Source organism: Benincasa hispida, chromosome 9 (genome assembly GCF_009727055.1).
Source record: "Benincasa hispida cultivar B227 chromosome 9, ASM972705v1, whole genome shotgun sequence".
NCBI classification, from domain to species: domain Eukaryota; kingdom Viridiplantae; phylum Streptophyta; class Magnoliopsida; order Cucurbitales; family Cucurbitaceae; genus Benincasa; species Benincasa hispida.
In genome coordinates, this window is record NC_052357.1 from 79,085,775 (window position 1) to 79,102,928 (window position 17,154).

At 34.7% G+C, this 17,154-nt stretch overlaps 2 protein-coding genes across 2 annotated transcripts; both read left to right on the forward strand.

Annotated features, from left to right (window-relative positions):
• Positions 1 to 817: 817 nt before the first annotated feature.
• LOC120087095 lies at positions 818 to 5,574 on the forward strand. Its single transcript, XM_039043977.1, has 9 exons — positions 818 to 1,300; positions 1,376 to 1,579; positions 1,658 to 1,715; positions 2,064 to 2,126; positions 3,101 to 3,176; positions 3,868 to 3,983; positions 4,205 to 4,294; positions 4,412 to 4,543; positions 5,268 to 5,574. The coding sequence occupies exons 1-9, from the start codon at positions 918 to 920 to the stop codon at positions 5,400 to 5,402; spliced, it is 1,257 nt and encodes a 418-aa protein (XP_038899905.1). The 5' UTR covers positions 818 to 917; the 3' UTR covers positions 5,403 to 5,574.
• Positions 5,575 to 13,796: 8,222 nt separating this feature from the next.
• LOC120085720 lies at positions 13,797 to 17,124 on the forward strand. The gene is made up of 2 exons (XM_039041878.1): positions 13,797 to 14,173; positions 15,986 to 17,124. Exon 2 carries the CDS (start codon positions 15,992 to 15,994, stop codon positions 16,832 to 16,834), a length of 843 nt encoding a protein of 280 aa, XP_038897806.1. The 5' UTR covers positions 13,797 to 14,173; positions 15,986 to 15,991; the 3' UTR covers positions 16,835 to 17,124.
• The last annotated feature ends 30 nt before the right edge of the window (positions 17,125 to 17,154 follow it).

Sequence of the window (17,154 nt, forward strand, 5' to 3'; positions counted from 1 at the left end):
TGTAGAATAGAAAGATCAGTAGTAAAGACCTACTAGATATCAAATAATAGTGACTAAAGTAGATACAAACTTAAAATTTCTTCTTTTTTTTTTAATTTTAAAAAAAAAAACTTCTTTCAAGTTATGGTATTAAATTTTGGTTTAAAAAAATGTTTTGGTAATATATATATATATATATTAGTTTAAATATATTTTGTTATTTTCATAATTTTCTAAAAATATCCATAAACATCCTATTATATTTCTATTTAGATTTAGATATTATTTTGGTCCCTAACGTTTTAAAGCTTGTTTTTATTTTGGTCTCTAAATTTTAAAAATGTTTATTCTAGTCTTTGAACTTTTAAAAAATTACTCATTTTGATTCTTGCTATTAAAATTTTGTTAATTCTTAAACAAAATAAGAAAATGTCTTGTATTTTTAGATGACTAAGTTACCAAATAAGTTAGTCACCCTAAAAATGTAATGTTTCAATTTTGAACTAGTTGGTAAAGTGATTTCATATAGCACTCAAAATCCATTTGGCATTAAAGATTTTGGCCTTTTATTTTTACTTCACCTTTATTTTACTAATTTCATGAAAAAATTAATAAAATTTTAATAATAGAGATCAAAATAAATGTTTTTTAAAGTTTAGAGGCTAAAATGATAGTTTTTAAAAATAAAGTAAAACAAAATTCAAAGTGCATGACCAAAGGAGGATTTAAAGCGTTGTAGTGTTGAATGAATAATAATTTTGAGTAATTATGTGTAGTTCAATCAGGCAATGTTCCATCACGCTTTAATTTCGAGGAAATGAATCGGGCTTCGTGGCCGAATCATTAGCATATACTTGTCATTTGTTCTTGTATATATTATAAAATCACCACAGAACTTTGCTCCCACTTTCCAGTAACGTCGGACTAGCATTCACAATATGGAAACCTCTGTCGCCTCCGCCGCCGGCGTCACCTTTTTGTCCTCCTCTTCCGCCGTCTTTGGCCACCGCCGTCGATGGATTCTCCTATCCAACAAAACTAACAGACGCAAATATACTTTCAAGAGAGGAATTGAAGACCGCTTTCCCCTTTTCAATGAATTTTCAGAGCGAACTGGTACATTCGTCTCGGGAACTTCATCTACTTCTATGAAGAAGATGATCTCGAATAGATATGGTGGTAGAAATTCGAATATCAACAAGATTTACAAGCGATTGGAATCTTGTTTGGTGATACCGCCGCCGAGGGGTAAGCCACCTCGCGCTATCATCAAATTTCTCGGCGGCGCTTTCATCGGAGCTATTCCTGAACTCACTTACAGGTTTTCTCCGTCGTCTTGGTTGATTTTTCTTCTTCTTTTTACCTTTCTTTGTTTTCAACTTGCATTTTGATGCAGCTACTTAATTGAGCTTTTGGCAAAGGAAGGGTTTCTGATAATCTCAGTACCTTACAATGTGACTTTCGATCATGCCGACGCTGCGAGACAAGTATTCGAGAGGTTTCATGCCTGTTTGGATACCATTTTAGCGTCCGGACTGGCCGATGAAGATATTTCACCTGCTCAACTCCTTAACCTTCCTCTCTTTTCTGTGGGTCATAGGTGAGTCAACTCGTGATTGTTGTCTTCATTACCGCAGAAAGAAATGCTGAGGTAATTTCGTTTTTGTTTTATTGGTAGCAATGGCGCACTTCTGCAAGTACTCACAGGGAGCTATTTCTCTGAGAAGATACCTAAGGTTTGGCTTCTTTCTTTTCTTCTGTTTCAGGACATCTTCAGGAGTGATTTTAAAATGGATATAATTATTCAAAATATATCTTGATAGTATAAGATCGCTTTTAAAAGTGTAAAAGAAAACATTAAATTAACGTTAAATGATTAAATACATGTTTTTTGAACTTGATTTTAACCATTTCAAATCTCTTTCAAAACATGCTCTTATATGATTAAATACATAGTTTTCATTACTTGTGAAAATGGAGTGGGATGGAACTCACAAGTTAACCATTGTGGCTTTAGGATCCGAGATAGATAATTTTCTTATCAATTTCAATGGTTGTGTGACATAATATTCTCGTTGTGGAAGGCTAATGCTATAATCTCCTTCAACAACAGGCCAGCAACAGAGGCTGTTCCTTACTTTGAGCAGGTAAAGTTGCTAATAGATCACTGTTTATCTTTTGTTGGATTTCATGGTTTGTTGCTTGGGATTATGCTTCCTCCCTAGTATCAACTCTTTTTCATTTCTAAGAGTGATCATTTATGGAAAAGATATCAATTCCAATATCTGAGACAATATGAATTTCACCTTGGAGACGTTTGTTTAGAATTGGATTGTACAAAAGGTGAGTTAGAAACTTAAGTTGACCTATATTTCTTTCAGAATTTTATGAGTTTTAAAAGACAGTATGGGCTTCAAAACGAGTTTCATAAGTTCGAATCCATATAACTTGAGTTGTGTAGCTAATACAATTAGTAAATGTACTAAAATTAACCTTGAGCTACACAACTCTAACCCGTGAGCCAAAATCAATTATTATTAGTGTTTTATTCTTTTTGGTGGAGTCATATTTGTTCTCCCCTGCAGTAGGAGTGAACTAGAACTGGAACAGTGTACGAACCGATGTAGTGTTTTGTAGGGGCAGTCATTGAGTGGGTCATTTATTTCTTTGGAGTATTATTGCTTTTCTTTTTTGAATTTTTCATTCCTTTAACTAATTGAATGTTCACATTCAAAATGAGATTTCGTGTAATCGAATGCGTATGCTATACTATTATTGCTTGACCCAAAGATAGAACGTAATCATCATTCAGTTCTAGATGTCCTAGTAAGATTCAATTTCATTTACAATGCTTTCATGTTGCATGGCAAATTTTGGTTTTCCTGTATAATCACTGACTAACTCTTAGCTTTGGAGGGATTAAACTGGGAAGGGGGAAAATATGCTTGGCTTCTTATAAACCAACTAATAATCCATAATCAGAGCTAATTTACTTTGTTCTTGGTTTCTTTCATGTAATTGGACATGACATTAAGAATAAATAGACATCAAAGAGGACTTTTCATGACATAATCTACTTTATTCCAATTGATAATATTGATTGAAATGCTGCTCTATACAGTTGGGCCCTTTAACCAGTCAGATGATGCCAGTTGTACAAGCATCTCCAGTTTACTCTATGGCTAGGAGTGTCTCAGGTAGCATCCTGACTTGGCTTTTGCATTTTTAAGTAAGCTTTTATGGTCTGTAATTAAGATTTTGCATCCTTGGATCAGCATTTTGTTCGACTTCCTTGTTAAATATGAACTTTTTAGCCATGGTACTAAGTTTCCAACTATGTTTATATATAGTTAGTGTTGCGTGTGAATTATATCTTCGTCCGATTGATGAACAAGGGTGATACAGAAAAAGATTTGAAGGGACTAACCACCCTGACTAGTTCACAATACCATCTACCATTTTGAGTTGCTATCATGAAACTGATTGTTTCGATACTTGAGTTCGATTGTTTCCTTTCATGGATTCCAAGGGATCTATTACCATTTGCTCCTCTCTGCAAGTTCCTTCCAGAAGCCATGATATATTGCTTTGCTATATCAGCTTCCCACTGATTCTGACTAGAGCTTATGCCCATATAGATAAATTAGGAGAGGACTAACCCTCAGTATCTTATGTTTGATTACAAAAATATATCGACTGTGAAATGACTGCAAAATGTATTCCTATTGTTTCATGCTGATTCACATTCATCCTTGCTGTTTTCATTCGACTCAGTTACTACTTGCAACTGGTGACTATAATTGTCCTTTTTTCCAATCATGCATAGAATTGTCTTCTTAATCTTTCATTTGTTCATGAAGAAACTTTCTTGTCCTTGTTTATATGCAGGGGATGCATGGAAGATCTTGCTTGATGCTGCTGGATCTATTGTTCCAGACAGAGATCAAGAAGTCTTGAATTCTCTGACCAAATTTGTTGATCAGTTGCCCTCAGTGTTTAACCAAGTAATTTTGTAATTTCCAAAAATTTTGTTGCCTATTGATCGGGATCTCCATTTTTCATTTGTTATACTACATTTATGTGGGCATCTGATGATGTTACATTTGATAACTAGGGCATGCATCGAGTTTGTTTGTTTTATTTTTGTTTTTATTTTTTTAAAGAATGTCATTGAGCTGTATTCCAAGCTGCATTTGACTGCAAATATATAAAATATGTTCATTAGGTGACGGAAGGGGTTTCAGAGTTCAGGCCAACTCCATCTGAGAATCGAGATTGCTTCAAGTGTAATTACAATGTCCAAAACACACTCTTGGTAAGGTAACCGCCACGTTTGGGTTGTTGAATAAATATGCGCTTATGGTTTCTCTTACACGTTTCATTTCGTTGAATAAATATGCGCTTATGGTTTGTCTTACACGTTTCATTTCAGGTGAAGTTCATTTCAGATACGATTGACGAGACCGATCTACTTGAACAGACACTGAAGCCACGTGTCAAAGCTATTAATGGCACGCTTGAGAAGGTTGAGTTAAGTGGTAACCACATCACACCGTGCATACAGGTACACTTTTTAGACCTTTCCCCAATCGTGATATTTGAAATTTTTGCCACATTTACGGGCCTATTTGGAATGAGTTTCCAAGTGCTCTAATGTGTGTATGTGTGTGGACTAATTAAAAACACTGTTTTCATGTACTTGGAAAATCATTCCAAACAAGTTCTACATCTTTGAGAGATGCTAGCTATTGGATTATGAAATTCAAAGCTACAAGCCAGCTAAACAAACACTTATTTCTCTAGATGTAAAATATTTTATTGCTGCTGTTAATTGAAAATGTATTAGACCATCAATGATTCAAGATTTTGGAATGTTGAAACCTGCCACCCGAGCTAATATAAAAATAGGCAAGAACACTCCTCAGCCGAGCCATACTAATGAACCTGATAGAACCCACTCAACTGTTTACACTTGAGTAATTCATGCTCTCAATCCAAGTACAAATTTCTGCAATATTGTTTTCTCCTCATTTCATGTTAGTAATTCACATATTGGTCTCCTTGAATGAAATTAGTCCCTAGATCCCTACATAAGATCAGTGAATATTAAAGCATTACAACTGTTTAACAGCTCGTACTTGTAGAGTTCTGTAGTGATTTAACATGGTAAAAGAAGATGGAAAATAGAAAAAATCCGAAAGATTAACGTCCTGAAAAAGACATTCAGTTGAATGTTTTCGTTCAACATTGCACGAGTTCTGAAGATGTAGTTGTTTTAATGTGATCAGGAACCAAAGTGGGAGGTAGGTTATTTATACACTCCTGCAGATGCTGTCGCTCAGGCGCTTAAATCTCTATCTTTGAGAGAAACAAGGGAGCTTGCTAAAAACTTAAGCAACTGGTTTGAACGTTTTGAAGCCTAAGGTTTGGGCATTGAATATCTTATTCTAATTCATCTTCATTCCTTGTATGAATTTGAATGCTTCTGATAACATTTTGTCCCCAATTTTATTCTTACAAATATAAGGTACTATAATGCATATACAGATGATTCACAACGGCAGCAACTTCTAGTGATGGACCATTTTTATTTGATGGGTGTTTGTGTTTTATTGTTCTGGACCCATGTCTTAACTAGTTTGAGACAATAATTTCCTTAAAGCCTAAAGCATCCTATTTGAAGTTGAAGAAAATAAAAATATGTCTAATAAATGTGCAAAGTACATCTATGGAAGTGTCCCAACCAAATAGCCAAACTGAGGAATAAAATCATGACAATGAAAAGTATAGTATTTTAGTACCGCTCCAAGTATCTCGTGATTAGGTAGGATTTTATTAGTTCGAGCCATATCTCCATCTTATGGCAAAGCAGATTGTTCGGTATAGGTATTTGGTTAGATAACTTAAATTACAATTTTAGTTTTCTGAATTTTGAAGCATCTATCTAGTCAAAGTTCTAATATTACGAACCAATCCTTCTAACTTATAGATTCATTGTGTAATGGATCATTGTTTTAAATGGTAAAATTGCATAAAATATTTTTAAGTATAATTATAGGTTAAGAATATAATATGATTATATTCATTTATTAATTAATTGGTCGGTTATGTGATAATTGTCCGAAAATTTCTTCTAAATCGCACGAAAGTGCAAAATGTTACCGTCTATTACTAGACTTTTAATACGTAATAAATGCTTATCACGGTTTATCGTTATGATATTTTGGTTTATTTATAAATTAGTTGACTCATTTTCGTTTATTTGAAAACAACTTTTTTTCAAAAAATTAAATTTATAAGAAACTTACTAGACTCAATTAAAAAGGAGTTGTGTTCAAGAATTATGTGACTTTTTAAAAGTAAGGACAAAAAAGGGGTAAAATTGAGAGAAATTTTAAAAGTAGGGTTGAAGGGAAAAGTATTGATAAAAATATGGTAGTTTTTTGTGAGTGGAAAAATCGTATATCTAGTACACGATTATGGTTATATCCAGTCAATACACCGTGGACGCTAGATGGCTACCATGTGGACTTGATCAAAGGACCAAACTCATGGACCCCATCTACGATTTTAGTATTTTAGTATTTTTTTATTTTGATTATTTTTTTTTTAAAAAAAAAAACTTAACTAATAATTTTCTTCCTTGTTTTGTTCTTGATCTTTTATATCCTACTCATTTGCTAGATTTAGCGTCTCATGATAAAATGTAATTTCATTAGTTCTTTTAACTTCAAGATAGAAGTTCAGATGAAGCTAAAAGTTTGAAATACAAGTCACTCAATTTTCCACATAGTGGTCATCTTCGTGTGCCTCTATATTAGTTTCTCCTTGTTGTCGCTGTTGTCTACGACGTATACGTCTTGGATCAGTGTTAGCAACATTAAATTAGTTTCACCTTGTTGTCATTGTTGTCTATGACGAATACGTCTTCAATGATCAGTGTTAGTAATATTGAGTTGTCTTGACTACTGAATAATACTTTCTACATTTATTTATCAAGGTTTGGTCACACATTAAACCCAACTTTGGTAAATTGTGATGTAAATCTTGAACAAAATTATTTTGTATGATGAAAAAAATATTAATACTAAATAATGTTCATATCATACATTTGGAAAACGTAAGACAATTAAACTCGTATCATACAGTAATAGTAAGCACCGTCAGGTGTGATAAATCATCTCATGATTGAATCGTACCATGAAAAATAGTAATATGATACAACTGGTCCATTTGTTATTTCTTCTTGTGCACAACGATTATGACGTGCATGCCAGTACGATATATATTCTACATGAATTATGCATCAGTTTTTTTTGTGCTTACATCTCAAATCAATCTGGTATAGTGCCGAGAGTGTATAGCTCAACGATGGTACCGTTTGTCGCAGACCGAACTATCTCAACACATGATCTGGTTGATGTCACTTTACTACATGATACCCAAAAAGTTTGTAATATTCATTTGTATATTCATTTGTTACCTGATTGTGCACCAGTCAGTCAAATATTTATCGATATACTAGCAACATATTTGCTAACTATTTAGAGACAACTAATACACCACTCCATCTATTTTTTTTTTAAATACAACTAATTTATTTTATTATGTTAAACGATAACGAAATAAACATATAAATAAAGCAATACTTGGTATTTAGTGGACGATGATCTAGGGCCTATAACTAGTGCTATAATGTTAAATCTTTCATAAACCCATATTTGTAGCAATATCAGTGGCCATAATATTTTCAAAGCTTGTGCCTTAGTAGCCTGACATAGTTCTCTATAAAGCCATTCAAGACAGGTACCACCCCACGAGTACGTACTAATATGCACGAAATTGGCCAGCAATGGAAGGAACATAAGATGTAACAGAGTGTTCGACTTGTCAGTGAATAAAATGTCACACCCTCTCCCAGATTACCCTTCTTAATCCGAAAGTGAATGTAACGACAGTAGTTACCAACCCTCTTGTGGCACTTACTGTTTAACTAACATTCTTAACCTGCTTAGATCCCTGGAAGACATATATAACATTCACCAAACTAAGGAAACTTTAAAAAATAACCTCAGAACACCAGAGATTAACAACAACATAATTACATCATATTAACACATACAGAGTTCAGCAGTCCCAATATACTTTACTAGCCCCTAATATGAGCAACACATATGTATAGACATTTACAGAATAAACACCTAAAACTTCTCTCTAGACTTTGGACTTTTAACTGGAGTCTTTGAGTGGCAGAGCAGGATGATAGCTAACCTCTGGGGAGATGACCGCTAACTGGGAAAAGAAAAACATTTGAAAGAATGAGCTACTCGTCCAGTGAGTGACTTTATAAAACATAAATCTCCAAATGCTTAAATTGAAAGCTAGAAAACATAATATTAGAACTAAAATATGCCAAGCAACGTGCACATAAAGCCTTTAAAACCATTGTATATGAAAACATAGCTAAACTGATTCCTGGTTGAGAGAGAACCCTTTTGTTCAATCTCAACGTCGAATATCATGTTCAAGTTCAATCTCTCAAACATTAGTCTGGCCTGGGGTGAAAACCCTTTTGTTCATCACCTTCTAGTCAATGCTAAGAAAGAACCCTTTTGGAACTAACTGAATCTTAGTTGAGAATGAACATCTATCGCTCTAATTTCCAACATCAAGCCATGGCCAGAAGAGACCCTTACTTCGACCTCTTCATACTGAACTATGGCTAGGAGAGACCCCTACGTCGATCTCTTTATTGAACTACCTACGTGCACGTGGAGTTTTCTAAGTACCGTCAACACCTTGGTACATTTACTAAGATACCTTCCTTACCTTCAGTATCCGGCTCACTTAAGCTATCAAGTTCTCGAAAAGCATTAAAAAGAATAGTTTTCAAATATAACATAGAAATCCCTTTAGGATACCTTCCCTACCTTCAATATCCTTTTTCGTTGTGTTTAGGAATACCAACGCATATACTTTGACAACCTTAGGTATTTAAAATAAGCTTCATTCAACCTTAGTTATAATCCTAACGCATGCTTCATACTTTGTAAAATAAGTTGGCTTAAATCATGTTGAACTAGCTTGTAAAAACCATTAGCATGCGTTAGACATGGAAAACATACTTGGAAAACTCATACATTAGTAAACATCATGCGTTGATTATGCTTTCAATTATAGAAATAAGTTGCTTGCAATCACATGAAAACTTAGCATGAGAATAACTTTGCAAAGCATAAACTTTATCATTTAGAAACATTAGTCACCCACAGCTCGTTGAGCTCTTAAAATGTTTATCTGCCTCTCCTAGCTCTTTTTGGTCTGAAAGGACATAATCCCCGGTTAGATTCCTTAGAATTCTCAGCAAAATACTTCAGGTAGCTCGCTTACTAATGAAACTTTCACCAACAAAATAGCATTACTAGTAAGATGATCATCATGAGTGAGATTTACCACTTCTAGCGAGATTTATGACTTTCTAGCGAGATTTGTAACTTTCTAGCGAGATTTGTGGCTTCTAGCGAGATTTGTAACTTTCCAGCGAGATTTGCATCCTTAGCGAGATCCTCCTCTTCCTTAACTCACTCTCGCTCTCGCTCATTCTCGCTCATTTTCTTATCTCTCGCTCGCTCTTGCTCACTATGATGAGCTACCTGCTTAATCTTCCCAAGCAGCTGCCTGCTTACGCAACGATTCCCTATTCAAACATAAAAAATTCATAACTCAAAATACAAGACTCTTTTTAAAAAACTTCCTTCTACAAACTTGTTTAGAATTGAGTTAACTTTCTTACCTTCAAAATATCAGCCAACAATTCCTTGTAATTTGTCCTAGAACTTCCAATCTTCACTCCGGGCTCTAATTAATCCGAGAATCTTCCCCTTCTGTAGATTCTTCACTTTTTGCTATCCTCCGTGTGAGATCTTTCTCCAACAAAAGAACCTCAACAACTATATTCTCCCAGCTTTCGAACGGTACCGATCTTACTTAATTTGCTCAAGTCATTTTCCAAAACCGAGCTTCTGAAGTTCCTCTCCCTTTTATACTTCCTTCCGCCTCCCCTGTTCAAGGGTTAAACTGCTACCTCATCGAGCACCTAGTGCTTCCAGCCAATTCCCATTATTGAGTTTCTTCAATTAATGTTTTTTTCCTTCCCTTCCTTCATAACCCACGTTAGGCCTTCGCCTCATAATATAAATTTAGCGTGCATCGTATACTCCATCGTCTAACGGCCAACGTCTATCGTCGAGCGCTCAACGTCTATTTTCTAGCACCCAACGTCCATCCGTCTAGCGTCCAATGTATATCGTCTAAACAACCCAACATCCATCGTCTAGTGCCCAATGTCTATCGTCTAGCACCCAACGTCCATCGTCTAGTACCCAATGTCAATCGCTTACCTCCGTGTAATTACTACACGATCGCCCAACGCCCGTCTACACAATTGCCTACCTCATCATGTAGTGTCATTCATTTACTAGACGATCGCTTACCCAATCATATAGTGCCGCTCATCTGCTACACGATCGTCCATCGCCTTTGCTTGTACACTCTTGAGGCTGCCGCAAGCCTTATCAATGCATCATGCCTTTCAACACTTAACCTTTACAAGCCTTGGTTGCTATACACGCAACCCCATGCGTCTACACTTCTCCATCAACGCATGCCTACACTTTGCTTTCATACTTAGCAAATTTTCACTTGTTATAGTATCTAAAACTCACCCTTGACTAAGTATTTCTAACACTTAGAATTTTTTCCTCCATCGGCCTACCTTCTTTACCTCCTTTCATAATTTTACTTAGCACACTTATTACTCACTTATGTAGGAAAAATGGAGTACGTGGTTTACACAAAAATCCTCCAATAAGCTGCATAATGTATGCTGATTCATACCTTTATATGTTGATGTCATTGTCGACGAGAGACAACTTTGGAAATTGAGACACTAACCACAGGATACTCAATCTTGAGCCTTTCAAATCATCTGGTCGAACGCCCAAAAGATTGTCACAAACGGTTTTCCAATCATATTGGAAAGAACCTGTCAAAGGTTCTTTGTCTACTTGTAATCCATACTAAATTGCAACATCCTACAATGTAATTATGTATTCCTCACAAGACATGTGAAATATGTGGGTTTCTGGTCTCTAACATTTTATTAAAGTAGTAACGAGATGTCAATCTAGTTGGATAAATCCAATATGTGCAACTCCAAGAAAACTAACTTGTTGTACGTAAGGCATAATACCTAGACCAAATGGGATAGTACGTTGTGCGGATGTCTCCTCCAATAGCCCAAAATGACAGTAGAAGAACTATCCAATATCGATTGTGAACAGTGGGTATTTTATTGAGATAGTTGCACAGGATTAGAAGGACTATCCAATTTCGATTGTGAACAGTGGGTATTTTATTGAGATAGTTGCACAGGATTAGAAGGACTAGGATTCATGTTGCACAAATACTAGAAGAGTAAGCACATATTAATATAGTCAATTCCATAACAAAGTTCATTACAAAAAAAAAAAAAAAATCATTACATAATAAAATCCATTAAATAACAATTTAAATTACATAAAAAAAAGTCCATTACATAGCAAATTCAATTACATAACAAATCCAATTACATTAAAAAATCCATTACATAACAAATTCATCAATGGCCTAAAGAGGAAGAAGCACCTAATGTACATTGTGGACAAATACGCTTGTTATGTCGTTCTCCCTTACAAATTGTACATCAAAATTTTTTGCTAGCCTCTCTCCAATCCCTTGCAAATTGTAAAATTACAATTACATAAGAACATGGAATCTTGAATGATTGTTATTTTTACAAGAATAAGCTCCTTCTTTCAAGCTCACAACTTGTGTGTTGACCTTTATAGGGAGAAATCATATTTATGCCAGTTTATCCTTCAAAAGTTTGGGTTTTCCTGTCAATAGATGTCACTGTATGTGCAGATGCTCGTTTTTCCTACCTCTTAAGCTTTCTCATGGCATATTCTATATATATGTCCCCATGATCGGTAATTTCCCTTTATACTTTCATTGACATAAGTTTTATCAATTTGAATTAATGGCTTACAATATTTGAACCCTTCTCTTGCAAGATTGAAGGATCGTAAAACCCAACCAATTATAGTTGTACTTGGCACATCAGACGGAAAAATACCAATCCGATCATGTTTTAGGATTGTAATGCATAACAACACTCAACCAATACGGAAGCCCTAAATATGATTTCTCCCAATCACCAAGCACAATAATAAATGTTTTTATCTTTGCTTGCCACACACGTCTATAATTAATATTATATCCATTTTTTTAATTGCTTCTTGGATTAAAGCTACAGGAACCCCATGATCAACACTAACAATATTTTGGATTTCAATACTCATAAAATTCGAATCAAGCTTTGAATGAGTACAAACATGAGTACTCCCCTCCAAGTCTAGTAATTTCAAACATCCCATGAGTTTTATGTTGACAAGCTTGTAACCTCCAATCACAATCATCCTTCCACGGTTTACATCTCACATACCAAATATCTTGGTTCGATTTATTCTGTCACGCACTATTTTTTTACAGCCAGTTGTAGATTCTTTAGTGTCAAATAACATTCTTTTTTGTATCAAACTAGAATTATCTACACATCCACTCCTTTCCTCCAATGTCGACCTTCGTTCATAGGTTGAATTAGTAATGTTCCAATCTATTTGGGTGAACATCTTTGACGGTACCAACTCAAGATCATGCTATGCACTTCTATAGTTTCCAAATAATTCATCAAGTTCTGCATCAACATCACTGTCCTTAACATTTCCAAGTTCAAGAATAACTAAATCTTCTAGGCACATTGACATATTTACTTAAATGTTCACAACTATTATAGTTGACAAAAAAAAAAAAAAAAATCTAACATCAGTCCAAAAGATAACCCAAACTCTATTTTATAATCAGTCAAACTTTGTTTTTGTATACCAAAATAATAAACCTACAACCTAAGTCCTCAATATACGAATAGTCCAAATCTTTCTTTTTTTAAAAAAAAAAATCAACTGCAACTCAATCTAAACATAATTCAAATAATAGACAAAACAATGATAAACTACAAATCATAGACACTTTTTAGACTCCTATCAATCTAAATATTCAATCCAACTTACAATATCAAACTACAAAAAAAAAAAAAAAAAAATATTCACATCATAGACAAAACAAACACAAATTTTTAATCACAATAGTTCAAAACTACAGTTTTTCATGCATATATCTAAATAAAATACTAGATCTATGGATATTCAAGGCAAAATCTCATATATTGAAAAAAGAAAATTACCTACGATTGGCAATGGTAGGGAGAACAATGCATGATGAAGCACATGATGGCTGGTGGATGACAACAGATAACAGATGATGGATGGTGGAACTGGTTGGACGACCGAATGGGAGAATGAGAAGGCAAAAAGGCAGAAAATTGGAGATGGAGAAGAAAGTGAGGGAGAGGTTGTAGAGTAGGGATTTGGGAATGCTGGTACACAAATTAGGGAGTCGTGGACCCAATCCACGACTACCTTGTCAGTCTGGGTGCCAGATTCACATGATGCGGAAGGAAGTGAACCCAATCCACGATTTTAGTTGCTTACTCGGTAATCGTGTACGGTTCACGCTTTTATTACCCTATTTTTATCCATAGTTTTAACCCAACTCTATTTTTATCAATAATTATTAAAATAACATTATTTAAAAAATAAAAATCATTAAAAATTTACTATTAAACACAAACCCTAAAAAATAACAATAAAAACGAATTGGAGAGAGGAGAAGGGAGGGAAGAAGAGGCGGGAGAGAGCGAAGGGAAGAGGGCGGTGAAGAAGAAAGAATATGGGAATATGGGAATATGGGAATATGGGAATATGGGATGTGAGAGATCAAATCATTAGTTTCCTTTTTTTCTCTTTCATAAATTATTGTTGTTCTTCCATCATTCTGCCATTGCTGTATTCTGATTTCTTGCTGTGGCTATGCGGAACGGCGCCCATGGATTCTTCCAAAATGTGGCTGCGCTTCTTCTCTGTCTCTCTGCTCTTTGCTCTTTGCCTTTACCACAATCCGAAGAGCCTCCTCAGGAATGCCCTATGGTTATGACCTCGCCCATTGCGCCAACTAAATCGTACACATATACAACAAGGCACGTTTCCTTTTCTTTGCATCATCTCTATTTCTCTCTCCATTATTTCTTTTTTTACACTGTGTTGACTCTTCTGACACATGTAGGAGTAAGATTAGTTCTAGCGGTTCGTTTATTCTTTTGCCCTGATTTTTTTTTTTTAATTTTTGTATTCATAGTCTTGCATCATCGTCGTTTTTAGTTCAATTTTATATAAATATCCTTTGTTCCCTATTTGGGAGGGTTTCTGTTGCTATTGGGAGTCGGTTCTGGCCTTTGTTTGTTTGTTTTTAAGGCTTACACCTTATTTTTAGTCATTCGTTGTGTTCATTGTAATTTTGAATTTTACAAATTCTTGACCCAAATTTTATGCCTAATGAACACTTAGGACTAAATTTTAATAAATTTCTTGAATCTAGTGTTGGGTTGAGAGTGTAATAATGTTAAAATAATATGGTTTTGTTGGGTTCTTTTGGTTCTTGTCCTTTTAACGGTCAGTTTTTGTTATTTTTAATTAACCTTAAAATTAGTCCCAAGTTAAATTATTTTGTTATTGATTCTTTAAACAAATTAGTTTCTACGAGTCTCTTCTTTATGAATTATGAAAATATATTTACATTTCATGCATGAGAAATAATATTATTATTTAGTCAATTTCGGTACAAATTAATGTTGAAGGATTAAGTTCATGAACTCCCAAAAATTCTTTATGAAACTCCAGAAGTTCAAATTCACAAAATTGAGCTTATGGTCGATTCAATCCCGTTGAAACTCCTATTGACTTTTCAAATATGGCATGTGATTTTCACTTTATTATAGCTAGTATGTCAGTAACCTTTTCACTTTATTTTAGCTAGTATGTCCATAACCAACACACTTGTTAGACTTAGTTGTACAAAGTCTATGTACATCTCAGTTTTGTTTGACACATAGTAGACACTTGTTAAGTATATAAAATAGACATATAATAATATAGATGTAAGACACGATAGCAGATTTTTGGAGTGAACTTATACATCCTTTTTTAAGTATATAAATTCCTAAATTTGACTTAACTTTTTTTTGGGTATAAAAATGATATATAGTAATTAATATGTCCTTACCATGTATGTCTCTTATATATTTAGAAAATGTCGTGTCTAAGACGTAGAGTCTATGAAATAAATGAATGACAAGTTAATAAATTATTTAATGATATATCAAATAATGATATAAATAGTAGATATTATGGTAGTATCATAAAATTTTTCATAAAAGGAATATGATACTTTCGTAGTACTAGAAATATTACATGGGTTCGAAGAATAATACTTTCAAAGTGGACATCTTAATTTTTTCGCTGCTTACTACTGAATCTTTGACAGATGGATCTGAGATAGAGAACCCATTTTTTCTTTGTAAAATATAAGTACTTTTTAAAATGTTAGTAGGGTCAACAGAAACAAACTAGCAGCTTATTACTTTCCCCAACCAGAAAGTTTCCCTTATGATGAGTGGGAATGGATAAGATGGTGAAAGGGGTCAAAAACAATGAAGTATGTAGTTAACTGAATAAAGTAAAAAGTACAAAAGAGCTCGAAGGCCTAGGATACTCTATTTGTATAGCCGACGCCGCCTTATCGACTTGTTTGGGAACTAAGTCACGGCATTACACAATCGGTTCATTATTTAAACCCCACAATTCTCCCAATCCATCATCAATCCTCATCTCTGCACTCTCTTTTCACCTGAGAGAACAAATAGATGAACATTTAATAGTTATTGGCATCGTTTCTCTTTAATGGTTCATTCCCTGGACTGCTAAAACAGTTGAACAAATCTTCTTTACCTCAGTACTCGATGAACTCTGCGGATCAGCTCTGCAACTTTGAAGCTGCTGCACAAATCTCACAGCCAAAGCCAGATGGAGAATCAAAGAAACAGGTTAGAAGGAGGCGCCATAGCCGGCGGCGGCTTTACAAGGAAATGCCTCTGGATATGGCTGAGGCTAGAAGAGAGATTGTAACTGCACTTAAGCTCCACAGAGCATCAACCAAAGAAGCCAGAGAGCAGCAACAAAAACAAGACCAACAAATTAATCAATCAATTCCTATATTTCCTCAATTAGGCCCATGTTTTGAAGGTGATGGAAGAAGGAAATCCAGAAGAAACACCAGGACATACCCAGATTGTTCATTTTATTTGGAAAATGGGTCTGGTTTTGTTGCTCCTCCATCTGTTGCACAGAATCTCATTACAGAAATCCCTACACAATCATTTGATGATGATTTCAAAACCTCTTCATATTGTCCACTTTCATTCTGGCCCCCATCTTCATATATTTATCCCACTGTTTCTTGTTCTGCTACTCATCAGGAAGTTCCCAAATCAATTTCATTATCTGAGGAAGAAGGGAATTTAATGGCTTCCGATGTGTTTTGGTTCAATAATGACCAAAAAGATATGCAGGAGGGGGCAGTGGAGGAGGCTAGGGCTAGGGCCATGGCTGAGGTCAGGCCCATGACCATGGATGTGAAAGCTTTGGAGAGTGATGGTCACCATAGTTGTGAAAATCCTATGGAATTTTCAGATTGGCCGAGTATTAATGATGATTTTTTGCAGCAGCATTCGAATTATCATTGCGTAGAGGAGGATTATCTTCAAGATCCTGACCTATCCTGGTATCAATTTAACCTTTCTTAATATCAATGAAATTCAACGCCAGATAAAGAATACATATAAGGAGCTAGCTTGTCTTTCAGCTACTTATACAGTTCTAGTTTCTCTGGGGTTTTTTTTTTGGGAGGTTCGATACATATTTTGGATTTTGCAGTTTCGACATAGGGAAGATTGAAGATGTCGGTGGAGATTGGTTAGAGCATGATTGTGTGGTTTTATCTCATACCAAGAAAATGAGGAATCTTTTTCCGAAACATGATCCTCTCCCCCTATTTGAATCAATACTTTTTCTATTAATTATAAGCATCTCTCGTTTCAAAATTTAATTGAAAATAATAACAATG

What these genes read in the sequence shown, in the direction of transcription:
- LOC120087095 (XM_039043977.1), top strand. Translation starts at nt 918, where the DNA reads ATGGAAACCTCTGTCGCCTCCGCCGCCGGCGTCACCTTTTTGTCCTCC. An exon ending in ATTCCTGAACTCACTTACAG is followed by an intron (nt 1,301 to 1,375) that starts GTTTTCTCCGTC and finishes ATTTTGATGCAG; the next exon opens with CTACTTAATTGAGCTTTTGG. An exon ending in TGCCCTCAGTGTTTAACCAA is followed by an intron (nt 3,984 to 4,204) that starts GTAATTTTGTAA and finishes TATGTTCATTAG; the next exon opens with GTGACGGAAGGGGTTTCAGA.
- LOC120085720 (XM_039041878.1), top strand. Translation starts at nt 15,992, where the DNA reads ATGAACTCTGCGGATCAGCTCTGCAACTTTGAAGCTGCTGCACAAATC.